This window comes from Belonocnema kinseyi, chromosome 4, assembly GCF_010883055.1.
Source record: "Belonocnema kinseyi isolate 2016_QV_RU_SX_M_011 chromosome 4, B_treatae_v1, whole genome shotgun sequence".
Taxonomy (NCBI): Eukaryota; Metazoa; Arthropoda; class Insecta; order Hymenoptera; family Cynipidae; genus Belonocnema; species Belonocnema kinseyi.
The window spans coordinates 121426277-121448257 of record NC_046660.1 but is presented as its reverse complement, the minus strand read 5'-3'; the positions used below and the strand labels follow the sequence as shown (position 1 = coordinate 121448257).

At 35.1% G+C, this 21981-nt stretch overlaps 1 protein-coding gene across 2 annotated transcripts in view; it reads left to right on the top strand.

Annotated features, from left to right (window-relative positions):
* The window catches only part of LOC117170637 (solute carrier family 22 member 3-like), a 262724-nt gene that overhangs the window by 200877 nt on the left and 39866 nt on the right, over positions 1 to 21981 (top strand). For both annotated transcript variants that reach the window (XM_033357541.1, XM_033357542.1), the window contains exons 4-5: positions 11848 to 12173; positions 12290 to 12594. In XM_033357541.1, the coding sequence (XP_033213432.1) occupies positions 11848 to 12173; positions 12290 to 12594 (631 nt within the window). The remainder of the gene's footprint in view (positions 1 to 11847; positions 12174 to 12289; positions 12595 to 21981) is intronic.

Here is a 21981-nt window from a genome sequence, read left to right as displayed (position 1 = left end):
ATATGTCAAGAAAACCTGTTAAATGGAATCTTATACCAAATATCATTCAAATTCAAATAGTCTAATATTATAGTCTGACTCTAATATTATAGTCTACAAAAAGTGCCTTTGACTACGCTGTGCGTAGGCTTTAAATGCCTGTATCTATTATCTACTATAGGAAAATTCCTTCTATATGAGATCATTGGATTTCTATTTTTACGAAATTTTCGATATTATTATTCATTATTATTATTAACATTCTGGGTTGAGACCGTGTTAGCCCCTGACGCTTAGGTGATCCCGTTGCGTCCCGTTATAAGCCTTAAACGTGGCTCCAAAGCCCTCTCTATAGGGAGAGGACCGCAGCCACGCTGTTGTCTGATATTTCAGACTCATTGATGCAGTAACTGCCTGTGAGTGTTACAGGTTTCACCGCAATCGCAGGGCAGTAACAGAGAATATAAGTAGAAGTATCATTATCCTTCCGCATAGACGACAGAAGGGACTTTCGTCAAGCCCTATTTCTAGGCTGTCCGATATCTCATTGCCCCTGATGCCACTGTGTCCAGGGATCCAGAGCAGAGTGCCTCGGCTTTCTGTCGCTAGCTTTTTTAGTGCCTCAAAGCACTCACATACTAGTAGCGAGGTGGTGTTTGTTCCATTCAGGGCCATTATAGCAGCCCTGGTTTCTGAGCAGATGCGAATGTTTCTTTTATTGCCCTACTTCATTGCCTTATAGGCGCAATAAGACATGGCCATAATCTCAGATTGTAGAACTGTTGCGCAGGAACCTATCGCAATTGTGAAGCCCACTCCGTACCTTCTACGATATACATCTGCTCCAGCGTTCTCCTTTTTCCTGAAGCCTTATGTGAACCATTTGTTTTTATGACTGGGCAGGTTTGCCTCACCGTTAGCCCATTCCTCTTTCATGGATAGGCTAACTCGATACTTCTTGCCGAGAAAGTAGCCTGGGTGTCGCCTTCAAGGCGCCAGTGATACCTCTCAGAATCAGTCCCCTGATCCATGTCAGTCGATACTTCATAGTAGGCATTTCGACCCAGCTCCACCAATAGACTACCGCATAGGTTAGCCTGGATTGCAGGATCGTTGTCTAGATCCACATAAGTGTATCCGGTTTTAATCCCCAGCTTTTCCCTATGGCTTTTCTACAGAGCCTAAGAGTCGCCACTAGCTTTTTGCACTTGTTTTCAAGGTGCTCGTATTATTACAGCTTCTTATCCAGAATGATTCCTAGATATTTGGCTTGCCCTTTAATTTCCAGTTTTTCCCTAGCCAATTTCAATGTACTCGTGTTTCTCCACTTGTACCATCTGGTGAATTCAACTGCATCCATCCTACTCGGATTGACTGATACTCAAGTGCTCTTATACCATGAATCTACTATTTTTAGTGTTTGCTGCATTAGCAAGGGTGATAAAACACCTCCCTGGAGGCATCCTGAGTCAACGGTTTCACATAAAGTGGTATCACCCTCAGTCGGGGTTAGGTTCCTGCTGGCCGACGTATAACAAGTCCATTACACGACTGCAGTAGGCACACCCTGTGCTATCATGGTCGCCCTGATCACTTCTCCAAAAGTGTAGTTAAAGGCTCCTTGGATGTCCATGAAGTTTCCAATCGCGAGGCCTGTCTGCTTCAGTTATCCTTCAATTAGGTTAACTGCTGTGCTTAGGGCCATCTCAGTCAAGTGACTAGCCCTATAGGCGTGTTGTTGTTAGCGAAGAGGACTACTTGACATGCCCTTATAGTTGATATATCTTTCCACGAGTCTTTCCACTGTTTTTATTAGAAAAGATGTGAGGCTTATGGGTCGGAAATCCTTGGGGGAAGAATAACTGATCCGGCCTGCTTTTGGAATGAAGACATCTGTCGTACCCCTCAATGCCGCCGGAACATAAGCTAACCTCAGACTAGCCCTAGTAAGTCATACAATTAGCACAATGATGATCTCACCAGCCCTCTGTAAGAGGACTGGATCATCATCATGCGGTCCAGGAGACTTGTAAGGACAGAAGAACTTCAGGGGCCACCTGAACCTGGCTGAGGTAGCAATCTCGTTGGCTAGCCGCCGTTCCAGGCCAAGTTGGCCCACAGGCGGCTCTGATTGCCTCGGAGGTATCGTCCCCTCTTCTCCTAACTTTGTGAAGCCCGGAAAATGTGCCTTCATCAGGTGAGCTAAGGTATCCCCGTCAGACTCTGAGTATCCCCCGCCGGGCAATTTCAGAGTGCTGAGAATAGCATCCGGATTTTGAGAAAGCAGCTTATCCAGTCTGGCCGCCTCTACTTCTTTCTCGATATCAATGCAAAAGTTAGTCCATCTTTTATGCCTTTCCTTACGTATTTCACTCCTATATTCACCTTTCATGGTTGTAAATGGAGTCCATAGTTCCTTCGTTTGTCCAGAATTGGCACGTCAGACTTTTGAAGTAGACAATTACTTCCATAAGTAGATTTTGTGGCTCCCGTGAAAATCTTGGTCACCATCTTCAGGTTATGCACGTCTCTAATTGCTCTAGGGACCCCTGAAAGTGCACAGTATGGAAAGTAAGCCGATCCAATGACTAGCCTTCCTATTCCTTTAAGATCCATGACTATCACCATCTGGTCTCTAGACCATAGCTCAAGCAGTGGAACGACGTTGACTCCCTTCACCAGTATGCAAGACCTTGGATTGGCCGCATTGGGGTCTCTGTAACAAAAACCAGCCCTCTCCCTTAGAGTACTTAGTACTTAGTGAGCTTCTAAATTTGAATTGAAAATATGAAAGTTTATATTTGTAATTTAAATTTTTTTGTATTTTCGAAACTTTACATGTTAGCTGATAGGTGATGAATATGGAATTCACTCGCAAACGAGACAGAGTGTACACTCTACAAGGGTGAATACTTAATTCGATAATAGGATTGATCTCAGAGATTATTTTTGAAACCCAAATTTTGAATGTAAGTGCATAGAGTTTAATTAATTTCAGTTCTATTAAATTCAGATCTAGTATCTCTAATAAGAATATAACTGATATTGTTTTATTATGACTCCAAAGTGTAATTTCAAACATAAGTCGGTAAATCATTTTCAGGAACAAAATCATGTAAAATTAAAGGCTCTAGGACCTGTACCGTATAGTATAAGAAAGAAGTTGCCATATATTGGAAAAAATTCAATGTTACATTCAAATTGCAAAAAACGATTCAGTTAATTTGATGCACAGACACTTCTGAATGAACTTAACCTAACTACTGACCCCTCAGAAAAACTTTTTTCTTCTAACTCCGCTGCCTAAATGATGGACCGCAGAAAATTAATAAAGGAATTTAATATATCTGAATGGAAAGGAAAATAGCCAGTGGAAACTTCAATTTTATTTTAACATTCCTACGAGGATGATAATGATAGTCGATTGATGTCCGGTATAAAGAACTTTGTATCATTAAGACAAGAAGAAGGATCTCGAAAACAATTTTAGAAACGATTGGTATCAATCAAATCTTGCAGAATTATTTCAGCGGTTTCAAACTGAGCTTACAGAAGTAAGAAAAGGATTTTCTAAATTTACATAGCTCAGACCGCGCCACTGCGTTCTGTCCGGTTAAATTGGCACGCGTTCGGTTTGTGTTTGTGTCCATCACAATAATATCAACTTAATGTTGCATTTAATAGGTTTACAAAAGTGGACTGAAAATTGCAGTATCCTTTTAAAAGATTATCATGATTGTTTTAATTTAATTACTTGCAAAGATTTGATAGAATTCTGCTATTTGAACAAATGTAAATCTTTCCCCAAATTCGACACACTAAAAGAATATCTCACCAAAACTTTCATGAAAATAGTATCAATGAAGTCCCATTTTCATCTTGGACACACACTAATAGAAGATCTTCAAAAGTCGAGGTAGCTAAAAATGATGATTTCGTAGAAGTCTTCTGTAACAAACTTTTAACCTAAAATCCCATTCATTTAATGCAAAACAACAATCACTCTTTATGAAATAGTTTAAAAATAAGCTACAAGAGGATGAGTGGCTAATTAAATTTCATCTTGCGGAGCCCTTTGCTTTCTTTGTGCTAAATGCTATCCAATCGCAACATTAGAATAATGATCTGACAACGATATTTACTGTAGTTATTTACTATTTCAAAAATAACCAGCAAAAGCATATAAGCATGTCCATCTTATCTGAAAACTTAAGCCACGATACTATTGCCGCATACAGCTATCAGCCTCTAATCATTGAGCACTTGAAAGCAAATTATTTACCGGAAAAATCTTTTATTTTAATGATGGAGTAGGGCAGCATTTCAAAACCAATCATAGCTTTGCAAACGTTTTGCACTATGAAAAAGATTTTGGCATTCCTGCAGCATCGTGCTTTCATGCTATTGCCCACGGCAAATGGGCATGTGATGGTCTTGGCCGAAATCTGAAACGACTAGCCACAAAAGCTAACATACAGCGTTCATCGGAAAACCAGATTCTAAATTCTTATGCTTTATTTGCATAGGCACGAGAAAGTCTCGAAGAAACGATACTACTGTTTAGTTCTAAGGAAAATCACACTGAGGTGACCTTAAAACTTAAAGAAAGATTTAATAAAGCGATGGCGATTTCCGGTACAAAAAAACCTATTTATAAAAAATAAAAATTGTCCAAAGTTGAAAAAAATATTATATTATTTTTTATTTTGACAAATTTTGGTCCAATTTTGAGTTTGGATTTTGTTTCATTTTTATCGAAAATTTCATAAAAATACGAATCCAATCATCTCATATTAAAGTAATTTGCCTAAAGTAGATAATAGTTACAGGCATTCAAAGTCAATGTTATGCAAGCTATAGTGTAAACTTTTATTTTCGCGTATGCGCAAACTAATTATTCCATGTACCTTAAATTTGGTATGGGGCATGCTATCCAATAGAAAAATAAATTTACACAATTTAAAGCAGATCTAAAAACTTAAAATTTTTAGGTTCGTTCACTTGAGAAATAATGCTCCATATTTCATATAATACTGTAAAAATGGATTAGATTGTTTCTAAATATATCCGCCTCTAATTTACTTATTAATAAACAAGACACACACTATTTTTGAGCAAGTTTGGTGAATGGAGTAGATTTATAACAGGGTCAAATGTTAAAGTATATGTGGAGCTCCTCGAAATCTCATGTAAATTGTTATCATGAAGGCCGTGTTTTCTTCTGAATAAAACACTCATTCGGGAAACCGTTTCACAGGTTTATAAGTCACATTTCAGGAACAATCTTAAGTAATTTGAACCCAATAAGTTGGTGGCCAATTAACTGCCTTACCTGAAAAACCAAAAATAGGCATATTCTTCTTTTTCCTAGGTTATACGAATTTTAAGTCGCCCGAGAAAATTCAAACAGTCCGTTATTTTGGATCATTCGAACCTACAGTGTGTCCCACCATCTATAAAACCCCTCGTATGTATCATTGGTTGATTACATCTAACTTTGAAGCTTTTTTGTGCCCAAAATGAGCCTCGCACAACTTTTTGCTATATGACCTTTTTCATTTCATCCGCACAATCACATAGCCGTGCAATGGAGCTGGCTGTCCGAAAATTGTAGTTTCAGAAAATTTGGAACTTCTCGTTTGGACAAGCGAATCGATCTCCCAGAAGCGTTTGGCAGGGCAGGGTCGCAGCCAACACCGTAAGAACGACAAAGATGATAATAAAACACTCTCAGGGCCACCTTATGTCTGTAGAGATACGTAGTTCCTGCGTGGGTAGGACACCCAGATAATATGTATTCAAGGTACTCAGCATGTGTGTGATACGCCCTGCATCCATCGCTGCGAACTTCTATGAAAATAAAACCCTCTATACTTGAGTGAAGCCTTCATGATTGGAGAAAGCTAAAGTTTGCTCTTTTAACAAGGACTGTTCTTCTACATTTCTGTAAAATTTTTCGTGTATGTACTTGTCAAGTAGCTCCTAAAGGCATTTTCAACCTTTGCTTTCTTTACTTCGGCTTTTAGAAAATAAGCTTCTAGATGGAGAAATGCACATTCGTCAATTCCGTTGTTAAAATTCAAGACAAGTGTCTCGGCCACCTGATCTATGACTTTATCAAGGAACGCTCTTTTGCCAATCATCTCATGGTACATGGTCATTTTTAGGAGAGGATCTCTGCCATTAGCAACGATGTAAGCTGTACTCAGAACTAATCGCTTATGAAAACACTGGTGTACTGCTTGACGAAATTTAAGGCATTCTGAAATTTGCTTTTACCATAAGAAGTGTGGATAAACCTTCAAGTTTTCCAACAGACAGATGATAAGTCTATGAGAGGTTGAATCAAAAGCTTTTCGGTAGTCAATTCAGGCCATTGACTAGACACGCTGAGGGGCTTGCGCGTGTTTTCAGACACACCTGTCAGTTAGCAGATTCTCTCGGCATCCTGCTACATCTTTTTTGGAGACAAGTTGTTCGTACATCTTTCTTCACAAAGACTTAATTCTTGAAACAATCATGTTGTTTAAGACATCTTTTCGTACCCCTAAGTGCCTTTGTTACCTCTTCAGCAGTGATTGATTGACATTCCTTCTCAGATGTTGTAAAGTTGACGCAAAACTTCTTGAAGCGAATTATATTATAAGCATCTTCTATCAGCTCCACTATTTTCGAGATCTTGTGAAGGACTCGCCAGAAAGTCTCTACCTCTCTGGGCTTGGATAGATTTTTGACACGAACAGGGGCAACGCTGAAGAGGAGCGATGGATCAGCACGAAACTGTTGGTTCTCTCTAATCCATCTTTCCCTCTTCTGTGTTTTCCTCCTTGCATCAGATAACACTTGTAGTTTGTCAACCATATGCTACTCGATTGTCAGCAGCTTTTACGTGTTCAGCTTATGATGGAAGGTCCTCAGTTCTTGGGCGAACTTTCGAATCCTTTCCGTGAACGTCTACCAGGTGTTATGTCTTCAAGCGTACACAGAAATCACATACTGTCTTGCAAATGTAATTGCTTTATTAAATTGATGCATGCGATTTTTGTTCTTTTGATCCATCGTCGGTTTTAGCCTTCGACTTGAGTCAGCCAAAGCTTTTACATGGATCTTGGACACAGAAATCACATACTGTCTTGCAAATGTAATTGTTTTATTATATTGATGCATGCGATTTTTGTTATTTTGATTCATCGTCGGTTTTAGCCTTCGACTTGAGTCAGCCAAAGCTTCTGCTGGATCTTGGGGCTTAGGAGGAACTTGTATGTTAATGTTTCTCTTTGTCCTGAAATCATTATCATCTCTCAGAAGGTGCCTGCTTTTCACGTTTGGTATTAATGTCGCTTTCTCATCTTCATCGTGAGCTTGTTCATGTAGTGGTTGGGAAAGCGCTCCATTTACATATAAAGTTTTCAAGAGGTAGGCCTGCGGGTTTTGCAATGACCATAAAGCCTCCTCTAACAGGGATTATGCTGGAATCGTAGCAGTGTAGCAAGTCATCCTTAAGTTGATTCGTTTACTTAATTTGGCGTCATTGTTGTTCCTGTGTACAGTTAGGGAAATGATTTGTCCGTCCCTTTAGATCCCTGCTCATGCACATTACTTAGGCCTCCGCTTAGGGGTTATTCCTTCGGGACCATTCCTGGACAATTGTTTGCGACTGATCATTAATTATTGCAACCATATTTAGCGGAAACCTTTGGTACATGGACCCTCTATCTCGAAGCTGAAAATGCGTTCGGTGGCTTTGTTTGATTTTAAACAAATCGAAATTGAAACCTAATATATATAATTTAGCTCTTGACTTAGCAACCACCATTACTGCTGTATCCTAGACGGTACGGTATGTGCCATTATTCCGCTCTGCGCAAAGGTCGGAGCGGAACTTCATGCGAATGTACAGGCGAGGTGATCCTCATCGCTATAGTGATATACTACTATAAGTTACATTCGGTAGCAGTCGTCCGCCTATTTATTTGGAAAAACACCCACCCGGTATTAATGGGCGTAGAAACGTCCCATTTTACGGTAATTTGTTCGTCCACCTCAACAAAAGCGATATAGTTCCGCACCGGCTCACTCTTGAGTTGTCACATCAAGATCTTTATTAAAAGTGGCGAGAAGAGTGAACGACAGTTTCCAGACAAATTTTGAAATACTTTTCTGGGAGCCGCCGTTAATTGAAATCTTTTGAGTTATTAACGTCTAGGAATATTGATATAGATGAAAATGTTACAACACTTCTCGCGAAGATGTCTCTAATATGATTCTAGACACTTCGGACAAGCACTCTTACTATTTTTGCTTCGCTTCATGTCTCCCATAGAGCCGCCAAATTTGGTTTTTGCTTCTGGAGTAGCGCCCATTGCGACATTTCTTGTTTCCCTAATCGCTTTGATCTGGACCTCTGACTCTTCAGGTTCAGGAAAGTTTCTAGTATGTTCGCGCACTTTTGTTCCTCCGATGGTATGATCTGGACATCCTCTGGGCGAAGACCCCTTGGTCTTTTTTACTTCATGTTTGTTGTAGCAGCAGTAGATCCTTCCTATTTTTTCTCACCCAGGTTCTGGGACTTTGCAGGTGTCACACATGTGAACGCTTCCGCTGGAATGGCGTCGCATATGCTCTATTAACTCACCTTTTGAGTTGACTTTTCTGCTTACTCTAGGAACTGATACGGTAACCTCGAGACACTGTAGAAAAAAACACTCGGGTACTATTCAGCCTTGGGCATATAGTTTACGCCTTGATTTGGTAGAGGTTTCCCCTTAGAAACCATCCCTGGATCATCGTCATCAACTGCCCATTTAGATTTGTAACCATATTCCGTAGAAGTCCTCAGTACCCAAAATAGTCACATTTTATAAGCGTAGAGAGATAATATTGACCAATTATTCTAGTAACAACTGCCGATGATGCTATGCTATGCGCTTGGATCTGTAACACTATCCGTTATTAGGAATTTTCTCTTTATCGACAGCTAACTTCTCTTCGTCAAGAACTGAGGGTTGCAACTATGGCATAAAATGCATGGGATTAAGTATCTGTACTAAAGGAAATCAAGTTTTTAATTCTGACAGATGAATCTACAGATATTTCCTCTGTAAAAATTTCCTGTATTATGCTTAAATTTCATGGCAGAAATCAGGGTTGGATTGTATCTCTCTTCTGGGATCAGTAACAAGTGTTAGGCGAAAATAATCCCCATGGAGTGGAAGGAGGCTCTACGGCTAGGGGACCGTTCGAAACAATAAAAACTTCATTTGATAGGTATGAAATACCATTCAAAAATGGTAACGTCATGATGGGTTGTAACAACAGCGTCGCCTCAATAACGAGAAAATTGTGTCCAGGACTACGGGTGAGCAAGTACATTTACCACTCTCTTCACCTTTTCTGTAGTGAGACCTGCTAGTGTTTGCCACAATCATGCGAAGATCCAGCTCGTAACATTTACAACTTCTTCAACAGCAGTGCCAAAAGGCGGGTACAATTTGCCGAATTTCAGAATTTTCTTGAATTAGATATTTTGAGAATGCTCCACCCTAGCCAAACAAGATTGGTGTCATTACTCCCCGTAATCATTAGGACTTTAAATCAGAGGGATGCCTTGCGGCTCTTCTTTGATGCCAAGTGGCTTTGAAAATGCCTGGATTCAGCTGAAAGAATACATATTCTTTGGAATGATCCTATTGCAAAAGCTTTTTACTATTTCTTAGAGTGAATCCTTCCTAAAGTGACAAAAATGAACGAATATTTTCAATCGGAGAAGCCAGTTGCCATATTCATTCATGAAAAAATGGCGAGTTCTTTGCTTACAATTAAAGCAAAGGAATTTATTTTATTTCTTATTGAAAAAGAGGGTCATTAATAAAATATACCATTTTCTTCCGTAACAGCAGAATCGTATTTTAATTCTTAAGGTTCCGTAATTAATTCTTCTGCCTGTCTGTTACTCTATTTTGTGACAAGCACTATCAACGTTTAGAGGCGAATACCCCCTATATTAGATTCTAAAATGAATGCAAAGTTACTCGGGATGTGTACACAAAATCTCGATTCAAACAGGGCGCTAAATCATATTTACAAATTGAATTCATAGCTGTCAGATCGCGGACCGGTGGGGTTCGCGCAATAGCGTTCGTATACATTTTTAGGTGAGGTTAGGTTATATATTAGGTTCACATAATCTAAAAATGTATACGAACTATAATGCGCAAACTTCAGCGGTTCACGATCTGCAGCTCTGGTTTACAAGAAAAGGTATTTTGTACTTATTTATACATTACAATGAGTATAATACAATGATGTTATACAGCCAAAATAATTTTCTTCATTTTTTAAATAGCAATATGAATTTGCCACCCATTTATCAAAAACTCCGTATTTTTAAAAATAAATCCGCATTTTGGAGCCTGCGTCTCTGTAATTCCACAACTCGGGTCTGGCAACACTGATCGTCCCTTTCAAGTTTCGAAGAATTACAGTCTGTCAAGTTAAAGCGTGGGTGGCTTTACTCGCAGTCGGTAAGGTGTATCGACATGATTTTGGTGTCAAAATATTAAGAAGAGCTCCCTCTTTCATGCTTTTTGATTTAACATTCAGTTTGCTTTCAATTCTCATCTTGTTACCACGTTACAAAAAATGAGTTCCGTATACGCTTCGCGCTTCGAGGCTACGTTCCTTTGTTCCCACCCAAAAGGTCCCAAATTGTCTCACAATCAAGCTGCAAAGTACATGGGAAAATCATCGTCGTTCGTCAGCAAGTGGGTAAAGCGGTAACGCCGCAAGATGTGGATTGGTGAGAGGAGCTGTGGGAAGATGTGCGGTGCTCAGTCAAACTTTACAAGACAGAAAGAGAAACAAGAAAAAGAAAAAATAGAGAAAGAAAAAATAATTCTGAGGCTCTGGATTTAATGTTACGTTCAGTACGAAAATTGACATTAAATGCAGGTTTGAGTGTATCTATTTTATGTCTCTGGAATTTCAATAGAAGCGTTTTCATTGCTCAATGTCGTTCACTACAAGGGCATCGGCAATGTCTCTGTTCACCCTTATTGTCATAAAGACATTAATAATAACAAAAAAATTGTTAAAGATTATTCCTGTCCATTACATGCCATGATTTTCCCCTCAGCAGACTACAAAGTGTAGTCAGTTGGCATATACCGTCTCTTGCTGATGGTATGGTAGGATATAATGTTATCCACGATTTTTACGTAGGATCCACTGGCACTTTAGAATTTAGAAAAGTCTGAAAAGTACCATCTTTGTTTGTACCAGGAGCGAGTAACTTAAAAAAACTATTTTTGTGCACCTTTTTTATGAAATATGCAAAGGTTTGTCTTCATGCGGGAAGAACAAAATGTAGTGTTTTTTAAAATCAGAATTAAGGGTTAAAGGGAATTATATTTTGCTTATTTCATTACCAGAAAAGATACATATCTAGGACACATAATGTCTAAATTCGAAGTCCAGGTCTCTTTTGCAAACAATACATTGCGTCCAAGCGTAGAACCATATAATGATATTTGCACTGTATTAGTCGCCTTTTCTGTGGCTCCCACACTGATTATAATCTTTCGATCCTCTAAGTTTAATATGTAGATATTAACATTTAATTTCCTTATGTAAAGTTTGAATATCTTCAGAGAAGCATAATTAGATATTAAACGTTAACAGCTAGATCGCTGTTCGATAGAGAAGTTTCCAGTATTAACTTTTAGTATTCATTACAAATTTGAAAAACTCATATCTATTTAGCAACTTTTTTGTGTATTAACATATTTAATGTTAATTTATACATCTCCATATTACACCATATATATTTATTTCTGCATTAATTTAATCATTATAACTATCCTGTGCTAGGGTAATTCCTGAATCTCCGAGATGGTTACTAGCGGTTGGAAAGAATGCAGAAGCTACTGAGGTTTTAAGAAAAGCTGCTAAAAAAAATGGTATTTCTTTAGATAAAGTAACTGCAACAATAGATATCCATGAAAAACAAATCGTTCAGAATCAGAGGCAAAAAAAGAATAAATATAACATGACACATCTGTTTAGAACTCCTAATATGAGACTGAGAAGTATCTGTGTCTGTGCTAACTGGTTTGTTTGCGGCATGTGTTTCTTTGGTTTAGCTCAATATATGGGACAGCTTGATGGAAACATATTCGTTAATGTGACAGCATCAGGTGAATGATTCTTTTAATTGAAAGCTATTTTAATGTTAAAATACTTTTTAATTTAACGTCCTAAATAGAATACAACTTTCATTTTGAGAATAATTTTCTGTTAACTTAATTTCCAGCTGCTATTGAATTGCCAGGAACCATACTCGTGTTGCTACTTATCTCTCACGTCTCTCGATTAAAAATTCTAATTGGAGGACATTTATTGTCTGGAATTAGTTTATTGCTAATAACAATCGTACCACATGCAACTGCTAAATTTTGTTTAGCAAATCTCGGAATTGTTGGAGTGACTATGTCTTTTCCAACAGTTTACTTATACAGTAGTGAAATATATCCGACTGTTTTGAGGAATATTGGGGTTGGATTAGGCAGTGTGTGCGCAAGACTAGGCAGCATAATTGCTCCATATATTGCTACTATGGTAAGAAATATAATAATTTCATAAAGCTCTGTTTATTAAACCTGCATTAGAGTAGTTGCTAAAAACATATGAAATTTAATTTCCATCCGTTTACAACCCTTTTATTGTTAATAGTATATTGTGCTACAAGCGCAAAATCTGTAGGTCACAATTCTTTGTCGAGTTTCAATTTTTTTCGAAAAATTCCGCATTAAATTCTCCACAAATATGTATATTCGTTATAAAAAAGTATTAGAAATAAATAAACATCCGATGTTTCATATCCTATTCTGATTTTATATCCTATACCACATTTCTATCTGATATCATTTGTTAACTTTTTAAATAATTATTTGAAACAAATGCATGATTTGAACAGTTTCATACAGAAAGAAACCAAAATTTCTTCCGATTATCTTCGAGTCTCATTACCTGTGATTTTCATTGATGTATTTTTAAATTTTATATAATTTTTTAACTTTATCAACAAATACTATAAACAAATTCATGATTTGAACAGTTTTATTAGGCAGAAACGAGTCGAATTCTCTTCCGATTGTCTTCGAATCGCATTACCTGTGATACAAATTAATGTATTTTGGCCATAAGATATATTTTTTAAAATTCATGAACAATTATTATAAGAAAATGCATTATTTGAACAGTTTTGGGAAGAAATGTGCTAAATTTTTTTCCTATTGTCTTCGGATCTCATTACCTGCGATGCACATTGATGTATTTTTGTCATGTGATATAAATTGTTAAATTTATCAACAACTATTATAAACAAATGTATGATTTAAACAGTTTTAGAAAGGAATTAACCGAATTTTCTTGTGATTATCTTTAGGTCTTATTGCTTACGATGCTCACTGATTTATTTTCGTTACCTGGTACAAATCGTTAACTTCATCAACTAATAATATTAATATGAATCAACTAATCCATAATCTGCACATTTCAGTGTAGAGTAAGATAGCCCTTCCGTTCAGTTTCTTCTTTTCCCATAATTTTTTTATTTGAATTAGCCGCCATGTAACTATCATGTAAGATATTCTGTCTGTCGCCACCAGATGGCAACACATGTTACATGGGCGTGCGTGATTCTTAAGTGCAGGCAATGAGAAATGAAGTAAATTAGAAGAAAATTCCGTTTGTTTCGGTCTACAGCGGTTTAAATCATGCAATTGTTTACAATAATTGTTGATAAATTTTAACAATCATATTTGATGCCAAAAATACATTAATGCACATCACAGGTAATGAGATTCGAAGACAATCGGAAGAAAATTCGTATTTTTTTCTGCCTAAAACTGTTTAATTCAGCACAATAATACAAGATGATGAATTTTAAATGTAGATGAATTTCATTTTTGCATTAAATTAAGTAAGTCACTTAATTTCAACCAGAAATGGAACCTGATTGCAGTGTCTCATATCTGATATACGAGTAATATGATAATTAACTGACATATATGCTGAGTTTGGGATGATTTTCATTCGCGTGCTCTGAAATTCAATTTGCGCTGGCAGAAAGGCGTGCGCGAAATGCGATGCGGCGATGCGCAAACACTTCAACGGATTTCGGCAATTTTCGAAGAGGAGCCAAGAGAGCAGCTGAGAGTAGCCAATATGGCATCGATAGCATTGGATAGTAGCGATCAACTTTAAGCTCATGATAATTGTTTCGTCAACGGATTAATGATCAGAAATAGAATAATGGTACATATGCGATGAAAAAAGATATGAAAAAGGATTGAAGATTGACGTTCTGTACCTGGTAGCTTGAAATGGATATAAGTGCCTTGTTTAGTGTCATTAAGTTCATTTTTCATTCTACTAATCTCATCGACTTGGAGGATAAAACAACTTGACTTATGAGGCATAAATGAATAATTTATTCATTGGTCCCATTTAACAAAAATTTATTTCCCAAAATTATTTAATTTTTAATTTGATATTCATTTCATGTTTCTAATAACTGAATGATGGCGCATAAAGTTGATGAATTTCAAAAATCAGGTGACTTAAATTAATCTATAAATTTCATTTCACACGCACACGTCGACGGAAAGTCAACAATCTTTCTGTCTTAAATTAACCTATAAAGTACATTTTACGTACATAAAGCAGTTGACTTTCAACCAAGCGCGTTACTTAAAGTCATGCTATCATCATCAGTTGACTTTCAACTGGCGAATGATCCTTTTGGTTACATCTGAAAGTCAACCGCCTTTTTCTACTGAAATTAAGATTCTTGTATTACTGTGATGCATCTGCATATAATTTTTAATTTTAACAAATTATATCAGATGACAAAAATACATCAATATGCATCACATTCAATGAGCGATTTTGATGCATAAATATACTTCATAAAAACATAATACAACGTATTAGTTATTCGTTGCAAATATTTTTTTATAACAAATAACTTGACATGTAACCAATTTTATTCTACAGATGCTTTTGCATAAAACCAGTTGCCTGATGCGACCAGGGGGGTGATACGTTTTCCGTTGTTGCATTAGAGGCGCGTGACAGTTCTGTGAAGAGCGACGAGTTGTGAAACACTGGCACTGCATTTTATTTACTTATGGATAAATGCTTTATAAAAATGGAGAGGCATCGATGTCTAGCTTCGAAATTTCGATCAGAGTAGAACTAAGTCCGCTCAAACGTAGTAAAATAAGTGTTTTTCTCCGTTCTAAGAAATGAGGTTCAATATCGTTGACCACAAGCAAAATTAAGGGGGGGGGGGCGACCCATGCAGCCGCTTCAAAAAATCTATTTTTTTGCTTAAATGGAAGCTTGTCATTCCAAAAACATGCTGTAAAAGTTTCAGAGCCGCAGCTGCATTCTTTAACCCCTAGAAGACGCCCCGCGCGCCTCGCACTAGCCTGCCGATGCTGCCCTTTTTCAATATGTAAAACTTTAAATGTGTTTTTCTCGGTTTCATATTTTTCATAATTGCCCGAAAGATAACTCAAAAATTAAACGGACGCCATTTTGTCAAATGTGATTATTTCTTAACCTTTTTGGTTCACGCACAAGCTATTGATATAAACTTCAAGAAACTTTTTTGTTTTTTCGTTTCAGATGAATCTGTGAGAAAATAGAGTGCGGGCAATTTCATATCTCCCTGCTGAACATGTTCAACATTTGCCCTTATATTTAAAGATTTTTTGAATATTTATGGCTGAAAATTTTTTATTTCTTAGCTCAAAAGTGCCTTAATAAACCATAGCAGTTTTGGAAAGATTCGTTATATTCTTTATCCCCCAAAAAATTCCAAAATATACCATTATTATCGAGGTGTTACATGAGTCGCCCCTCTTTAGCGTGGCAAAAAGGATTTTAATGGTAAACCTGGACATGTAGTGTGTGAAGGTTGCCTTTTAAAGGATAAGATAATTTTAAGTAAGAAAGTTTTAGCCCCTGATGGAACGGTTATGACGGTAAGTATTACGATTTGCTTACATCGATGTTCTTTAAGGCGAAACGGTAGGTTTGGCTGAGCACGGCAATGACTGCAGTGGCATCTATAAGAAAATCGGAAATACAGTCTAGTGTACCCTGGCAAATATGAAGACAACCTCATACCCGAAAATTGGTAGGATTCGGTTGGTAAAATTTTTGACATGTTAGAAAGAGAAACTTAGCAACGAGAGAGCCAGACAATATTCAACCATTTTTATCAAACCATGTTTCTCGGCTTACCTGCTTAGCTGAAGGGAAATATGGCAAATTGACAAATATCTCGTCTACACAATATGCACGTGAAATATAATATTATGTATTCGCATCCAAAAAGAAAAAAAATTAAATTATAAAATTGTATTTATAAATTTTCTATGCGCCCACAAAATCTGATTTTATGAACAAAACACGTTTTTTTGGTAATTTTGCAATTTATCACGATGAAAAAACGTAAAGCTAAAATCTAAAATATTTGAAAGTTTCATATTCCTCCAACTTGACAATTTAATTAAATTTTGTTCAATTTAATAATGGATTGCTGTTCATATAATCGAAGTGAGAGCAATTTCGTATGTAATGGTCTTTTTACATTCCCATCCTAATGAGAAGGTACTGGTTTTATGTAAAATTTCACTTTGTCGGTTTTCATCAAATCTCCACGTTTTGAGACCTACTGAGTCTGTTCGTCTGTCTGTCTGTAGTCTGTATTCTGTAGGCACGATAACTTTCGAAAAATTTATCAGATTGGATTCTGCTTTGGCACACTTTTTTTAAGTCTAAAAAGAAAGAACATGTTCGTAACCCAGCTATTTTGGATCAAAATTCAAAGTGCGAGATCGTTTTCAAAATGTTTGAAACCACATTTTTTCAATATTTCAACATTCTATGAATGGTTATTCATAGTATTCAGAAACTCAAACAATTTATCCTTATGCCTTTTTTCTATTAAAAGAAAATTATCAGAGTTAGAACATTTTCCAAATCCAAAAAAACGAATTAAAATGCACATTTTAATCCAAACAACGCGTGATATGAAAAAAAGTCAAGAAAAGAAAAACGTGGATTTTTGAAAGCCCTACAAGATGATCATAACAACTTTTTCTATTTGGTGAAAAAGTTGAAAATTCAAAATTTGACTACCAAAAAATTTTGAAACCACAGTTTTTCAAGATTTCAAAATTCTATGACCGGTTATTTATAGTACTCAGAAACTCAAACAATTTATTCTTTTGACTTTTTTCTGTACAAAGAAAATGATCAGAGTTAAAGCATTTTAAAAATCCGAAAAAACAAATTAAAATGAACATTTTAAGCCAAAAAACGCATGATATGAAAAAGGTCAAGAAAAGAAAAACGTTGATTTTTGAAAGTCTTACAAGATGATCATAACAACTTTTTTAATTTGGTCGAAAAGTTGAAAATTCCCAATTTCATCGTACCAAAAATAATGAAAAATCCAAAAATTCAATTTTTTGTTCCAACTATGTAGATTTTGTTTTTAGTCGTAAAAAGCAACACTAAAAATAGAAAATAAAAATTTTTTGGACTAGCGACACAAGCTACGAAAAAAAGATGACAAAACTTGTTCATCCAAAAAAGCTATAATTTTTGATAGGATACGTAGTTTTGGCTTTGGACGTAAAAAATAACATTCAAAATAAAAATATTAAATTTTCTTGAACAAACGGCGTAAGGTACAAACTAAAATTAACATACAAAAAACGTTCGCCTGAAAAGATCTATAAATTTATTATTAATCATTTTTAGATAGGACGAGTAGATTTTCTTTCAATAGTAAAAAATAAGATTAAAAATTAAAAAATTAAATTTTCGGAAAAGGAACAGAAAAGACGAAAGAGGACATAGGATCCTATATAGAACCCTATAAATGTTCCTTTATTATACCCTATGCAGATGCGCAGTAGTTTTTATTTAATTGTAAAAAACAAGATTAAAAATTTTAAAAATGATAAAAACAAGGAAATAAGAATTAGTATGATTTAATTGTTATGCATATTATGAATTGTAATGGTATAAATTTATCACAATAATACATGATTCAGCGCAGCTTAGAATACAATTTAAAGTAAGTTACGTATAGTGGTATATAGCACGATAAATTTTCGGCATTTTAGACCTAAAATGAACCCTCTAAGTTGAAAAACCAGTCACTGGGGAATTTTTTAAGTTGGAACTTCGAAATCCTAGTTTTAGAGAAAACGGTCCAAACATGCATTGCAATTTTTTTACACTCTAGAGGGGAAGACACCCCCCAAAAGTTTTCATTTCTGGAGAAACAAAATCTGTAATTTTTTTCGGAATTTGAATATTAATACTTGAAAAGCAATGTCTACAAAATAAAACCATACTACTGTTTGTTCAATAATTACTTAATTTGGATACATTTCCTCTAATGTTTAACAAATTTCTATTTGTTTAAGCAATTTCTATTTGTTTGAGCTGTTATTTTTAGATAACTATCAAAATGAAAAAAAAAAATAGAACACATACAATTAATTACGATTTTAAAATTATTCTGGGGAAAGTAATTATTTAAAGAAATTATATTACTTTAAACAATTAAAAAGTGGTTAATGTATTCTTTCTATACACGTTACAATGTGAAACATAATTGTATGTGTTTTGGTAGAAAAAAACACTTTTTTACCGAAATCTACCGAAATGTAAATTGATTAATAATCACTTCTATTTTATTGATATTAAAAGTCTAGTTTCGAATATAATTTAGTTCAGAGAGAAGCCCGCCAAATATAAAAGTATATCAATCAATATTAAATAAACAATAGTGCAAATTTTGCATTATTTTTCGAGTGTTTTGGTAGAAAAAAAAAAACACTTTTTTACCGAAATCTACCGAAATGTAAATTGATTAATAATTACTTTTATTTTATTGATATTAAAAGTGTAGTTTCGAATATAATTTAGTTTCGAGAGAAGCCCGCCAAATATAAAAGTATATCAATCAATATTAAATAAACAATAGTGCAAATTTTGCATTATTTTTCGAGTGGTTTGGTAGAAAAAACCACTTTTTTACCGAAATATACCGAAATATAAATTGATTAATAATTAGTTTTATTTTATTGATATTAAAATTGTAGTTTGGAATATAATTTAATTTCGAGAGATGCCCGCCAAATAATAAAAGTATATCAATCAACATTAAATAAACGAAAGTGCAAATTTTGCATTATTTTTCGAGTGTTTTGGTAGAAAAACACTTTTTAACCGAAATCGACAGAAAGACAAATTGATTAATAATTACTTTTATTTTATTGATATTAAAAGTGTAGTTTGGAATATAATGTAATTTCGAGAGATGCCCGCCAAATAAAAAAAGTATATCAATCAACATTAAATAAACAAAGGTGCAAATTTTGCATTATTTTTCAAGTGTTTTGGTAGAAAAAAAAACACTTTTTTACCGAAATCTACGGAAAGATAAATTGATTAATAATCCCCTTTAATTTTATTTATATTAAAAGTGTAGTTTCCAATATAATTTAATTTCGAGAGAAGCTCGTCAAATATAAAAGTATATCAATCAACATTAAATAAACAAAAGTGCAAATTTTTCAGTATTTTTCTAGTGTTTTGGTAGAAAAAAAACACTTTTTTTTACCGAAATCTACCAAGAGATAAATTGCTCAATAATCACTTCCATTTTATTTATTAAATACTAAAAATGTAGTTTCGGATATAATTTGATTTCGAAAGAAGGCCGACTTATCAATATATGCAGCAATAAACATTAAATAATCGAAGTTGCAATTTTCGCATTATTTTTCAAGAGGTTTGGCAGAAAGAAAACCTTTCTGAAAGAATCTCACATTATTTGATCTGGAATAAATGGTGAAATTAGTATATATTTTCGCTGTATTAATTCAAAATACTTCAAAAACTTTGGAAATTAAGCAATATCTTTAGGGGCCATCCATAAATTACGTAACACTTCATGGGGGGGGGGGGGTCCAGCGCAGTGTTACACAATGACGAAAAACTACAGGGAAAAGTCGGAAAAAGCGTTACATAAGGGGGAGGGGGTCAAAATGGTCGGGAAATTGCGTTACGTAATTTATGGATGGCCCCTTATTATAATTTTATATGTTCTCAAATAATGAGTCATAAGCAAGGGCTTCGTCTCGCTCTGAGGTATACGCAGGTATAAGTTCTCCAATGTTACCGACATTGCAGTTTTCGAAAGGATAGTCTCATGTCAAGTATAGATCAGTAGTGACCACTGGCGGTAAAGCCAGGAACTAAAAAACCGGTTTTCCGCAGAATTTTCCCTGGTTTATTTTACTTTGTTTTCAGCAAAACCTTGTTTAAATAAATGAATAATTCAATCTTTTTTATTGATATTGTGTTTATTATTACTTTCCGCATGGCGGGCTTCTCCCATTTTTAACATCTAAAATTTTCGGAATTAGATAATCTAAGATTTTGTTGATAAAAATTTTAAAAAATGAAAAAAATTAATTTTGCAAAGCCCGCAATAGATTACGATTTACTTTTAACAATGCAAAAAACAAAATTTGAATTAATGCATTATTTTGCGTGTGGTTTTGCTGAAACTATTTGGAGGAAGTTACCGTTTTACCTTAACCAAAAATAATCGAATCGCTTTAACGGTTTTATGACTACATTGAGTTTTGTTTGATATACTTTTCTGGTTGCTGAAATGTCTAACAAGAGAGTGAGCCTTCGAACGATGCTCAGGGCATTTTGGAAATTGAGATGGCAAAACCTCTACTTTTAATTTAGGTTTCTTTTACCATTATGACTGTAAGAAAATCATTATTTCACAATTATAATTAAGTTTAGTACTTGAATTTATGAGTAAATTAATGTGGATGTACGTAAATGTTGAAACTCTGCGATAATTCAAAACTGTTATTAATATGCTATGTTTACATTTTTCCTAAAGAATGTATCAAAATTTAAAAATCAATGTATACATTAAACCGTCAGAGCTATTCGATTATTTTAGGTTAAAGGACGTCGGTGTAAACAAATCGCAATACTTACCGTCATAACCGTTCCATCAGCAGCTAAAACTTCCTTTTGCCAAATTATCTGATTCATTAAAAAGTGATCTTCACACACTACAAATGTTAAGGTTTAATAATAAAATCCTTTTTGTCACGATCGAAAGCTGGGATCCAAATATCGACGTCTTAATCCAGATTAGATTGATGTCTCCATATTTTAATTCAAGTTTTAAATAAATCACTGAATGTACAGTAAGCATAATGGCTTTAATATTGATAATATTCTCACCTTTTTAACGAATAATACAATATACTAAATATTAAAAATTTTTATTTTTATAACTTCGTGTATATTTTTATTATAATCTAATAATAAATTAGAATCATTCAAGTCATTAAAAATAGAAAAAGCTATTTTCTGTATGAACATTTTAGAACTTTTAGTTTAGTTATTATAAACGTCAAAGACGTAATCTTTATATTTCACGATTTTACTCTGCTTGAAAATTAAAACCCTTAAGAAAACATTTCCAGTGTGTTTAAGGTCTATTTTTATTCCTTGATATTTTTAAAATTTTAGAAACAGTTAATCCTGAATTAATTCCAGCGCAAAGTTTTTAAAATATCCATAAACATGCAAAATATTACAAAAACTGTGAAAAATACGAAATCCCTCATGTTTTTCTTATCATCTGCCATTCGAATGCAGAGCGCCGTGATAATGTTTTATCTTCTGCCGTCCTTTACAAACCTGACTCAGCGCGTTTGCATGGCGAATCACCCTTCTAATCAGAGCTCACAGACCTGAAACTCAGCAACGATGCCGCACGAGGGGAATCGTCCCCCGCCAGTCGCCCAGAGCTGCCAGATCGTGGATGGAAATTACCCCCACCATACCTACCGTTTGGGAGCCGCA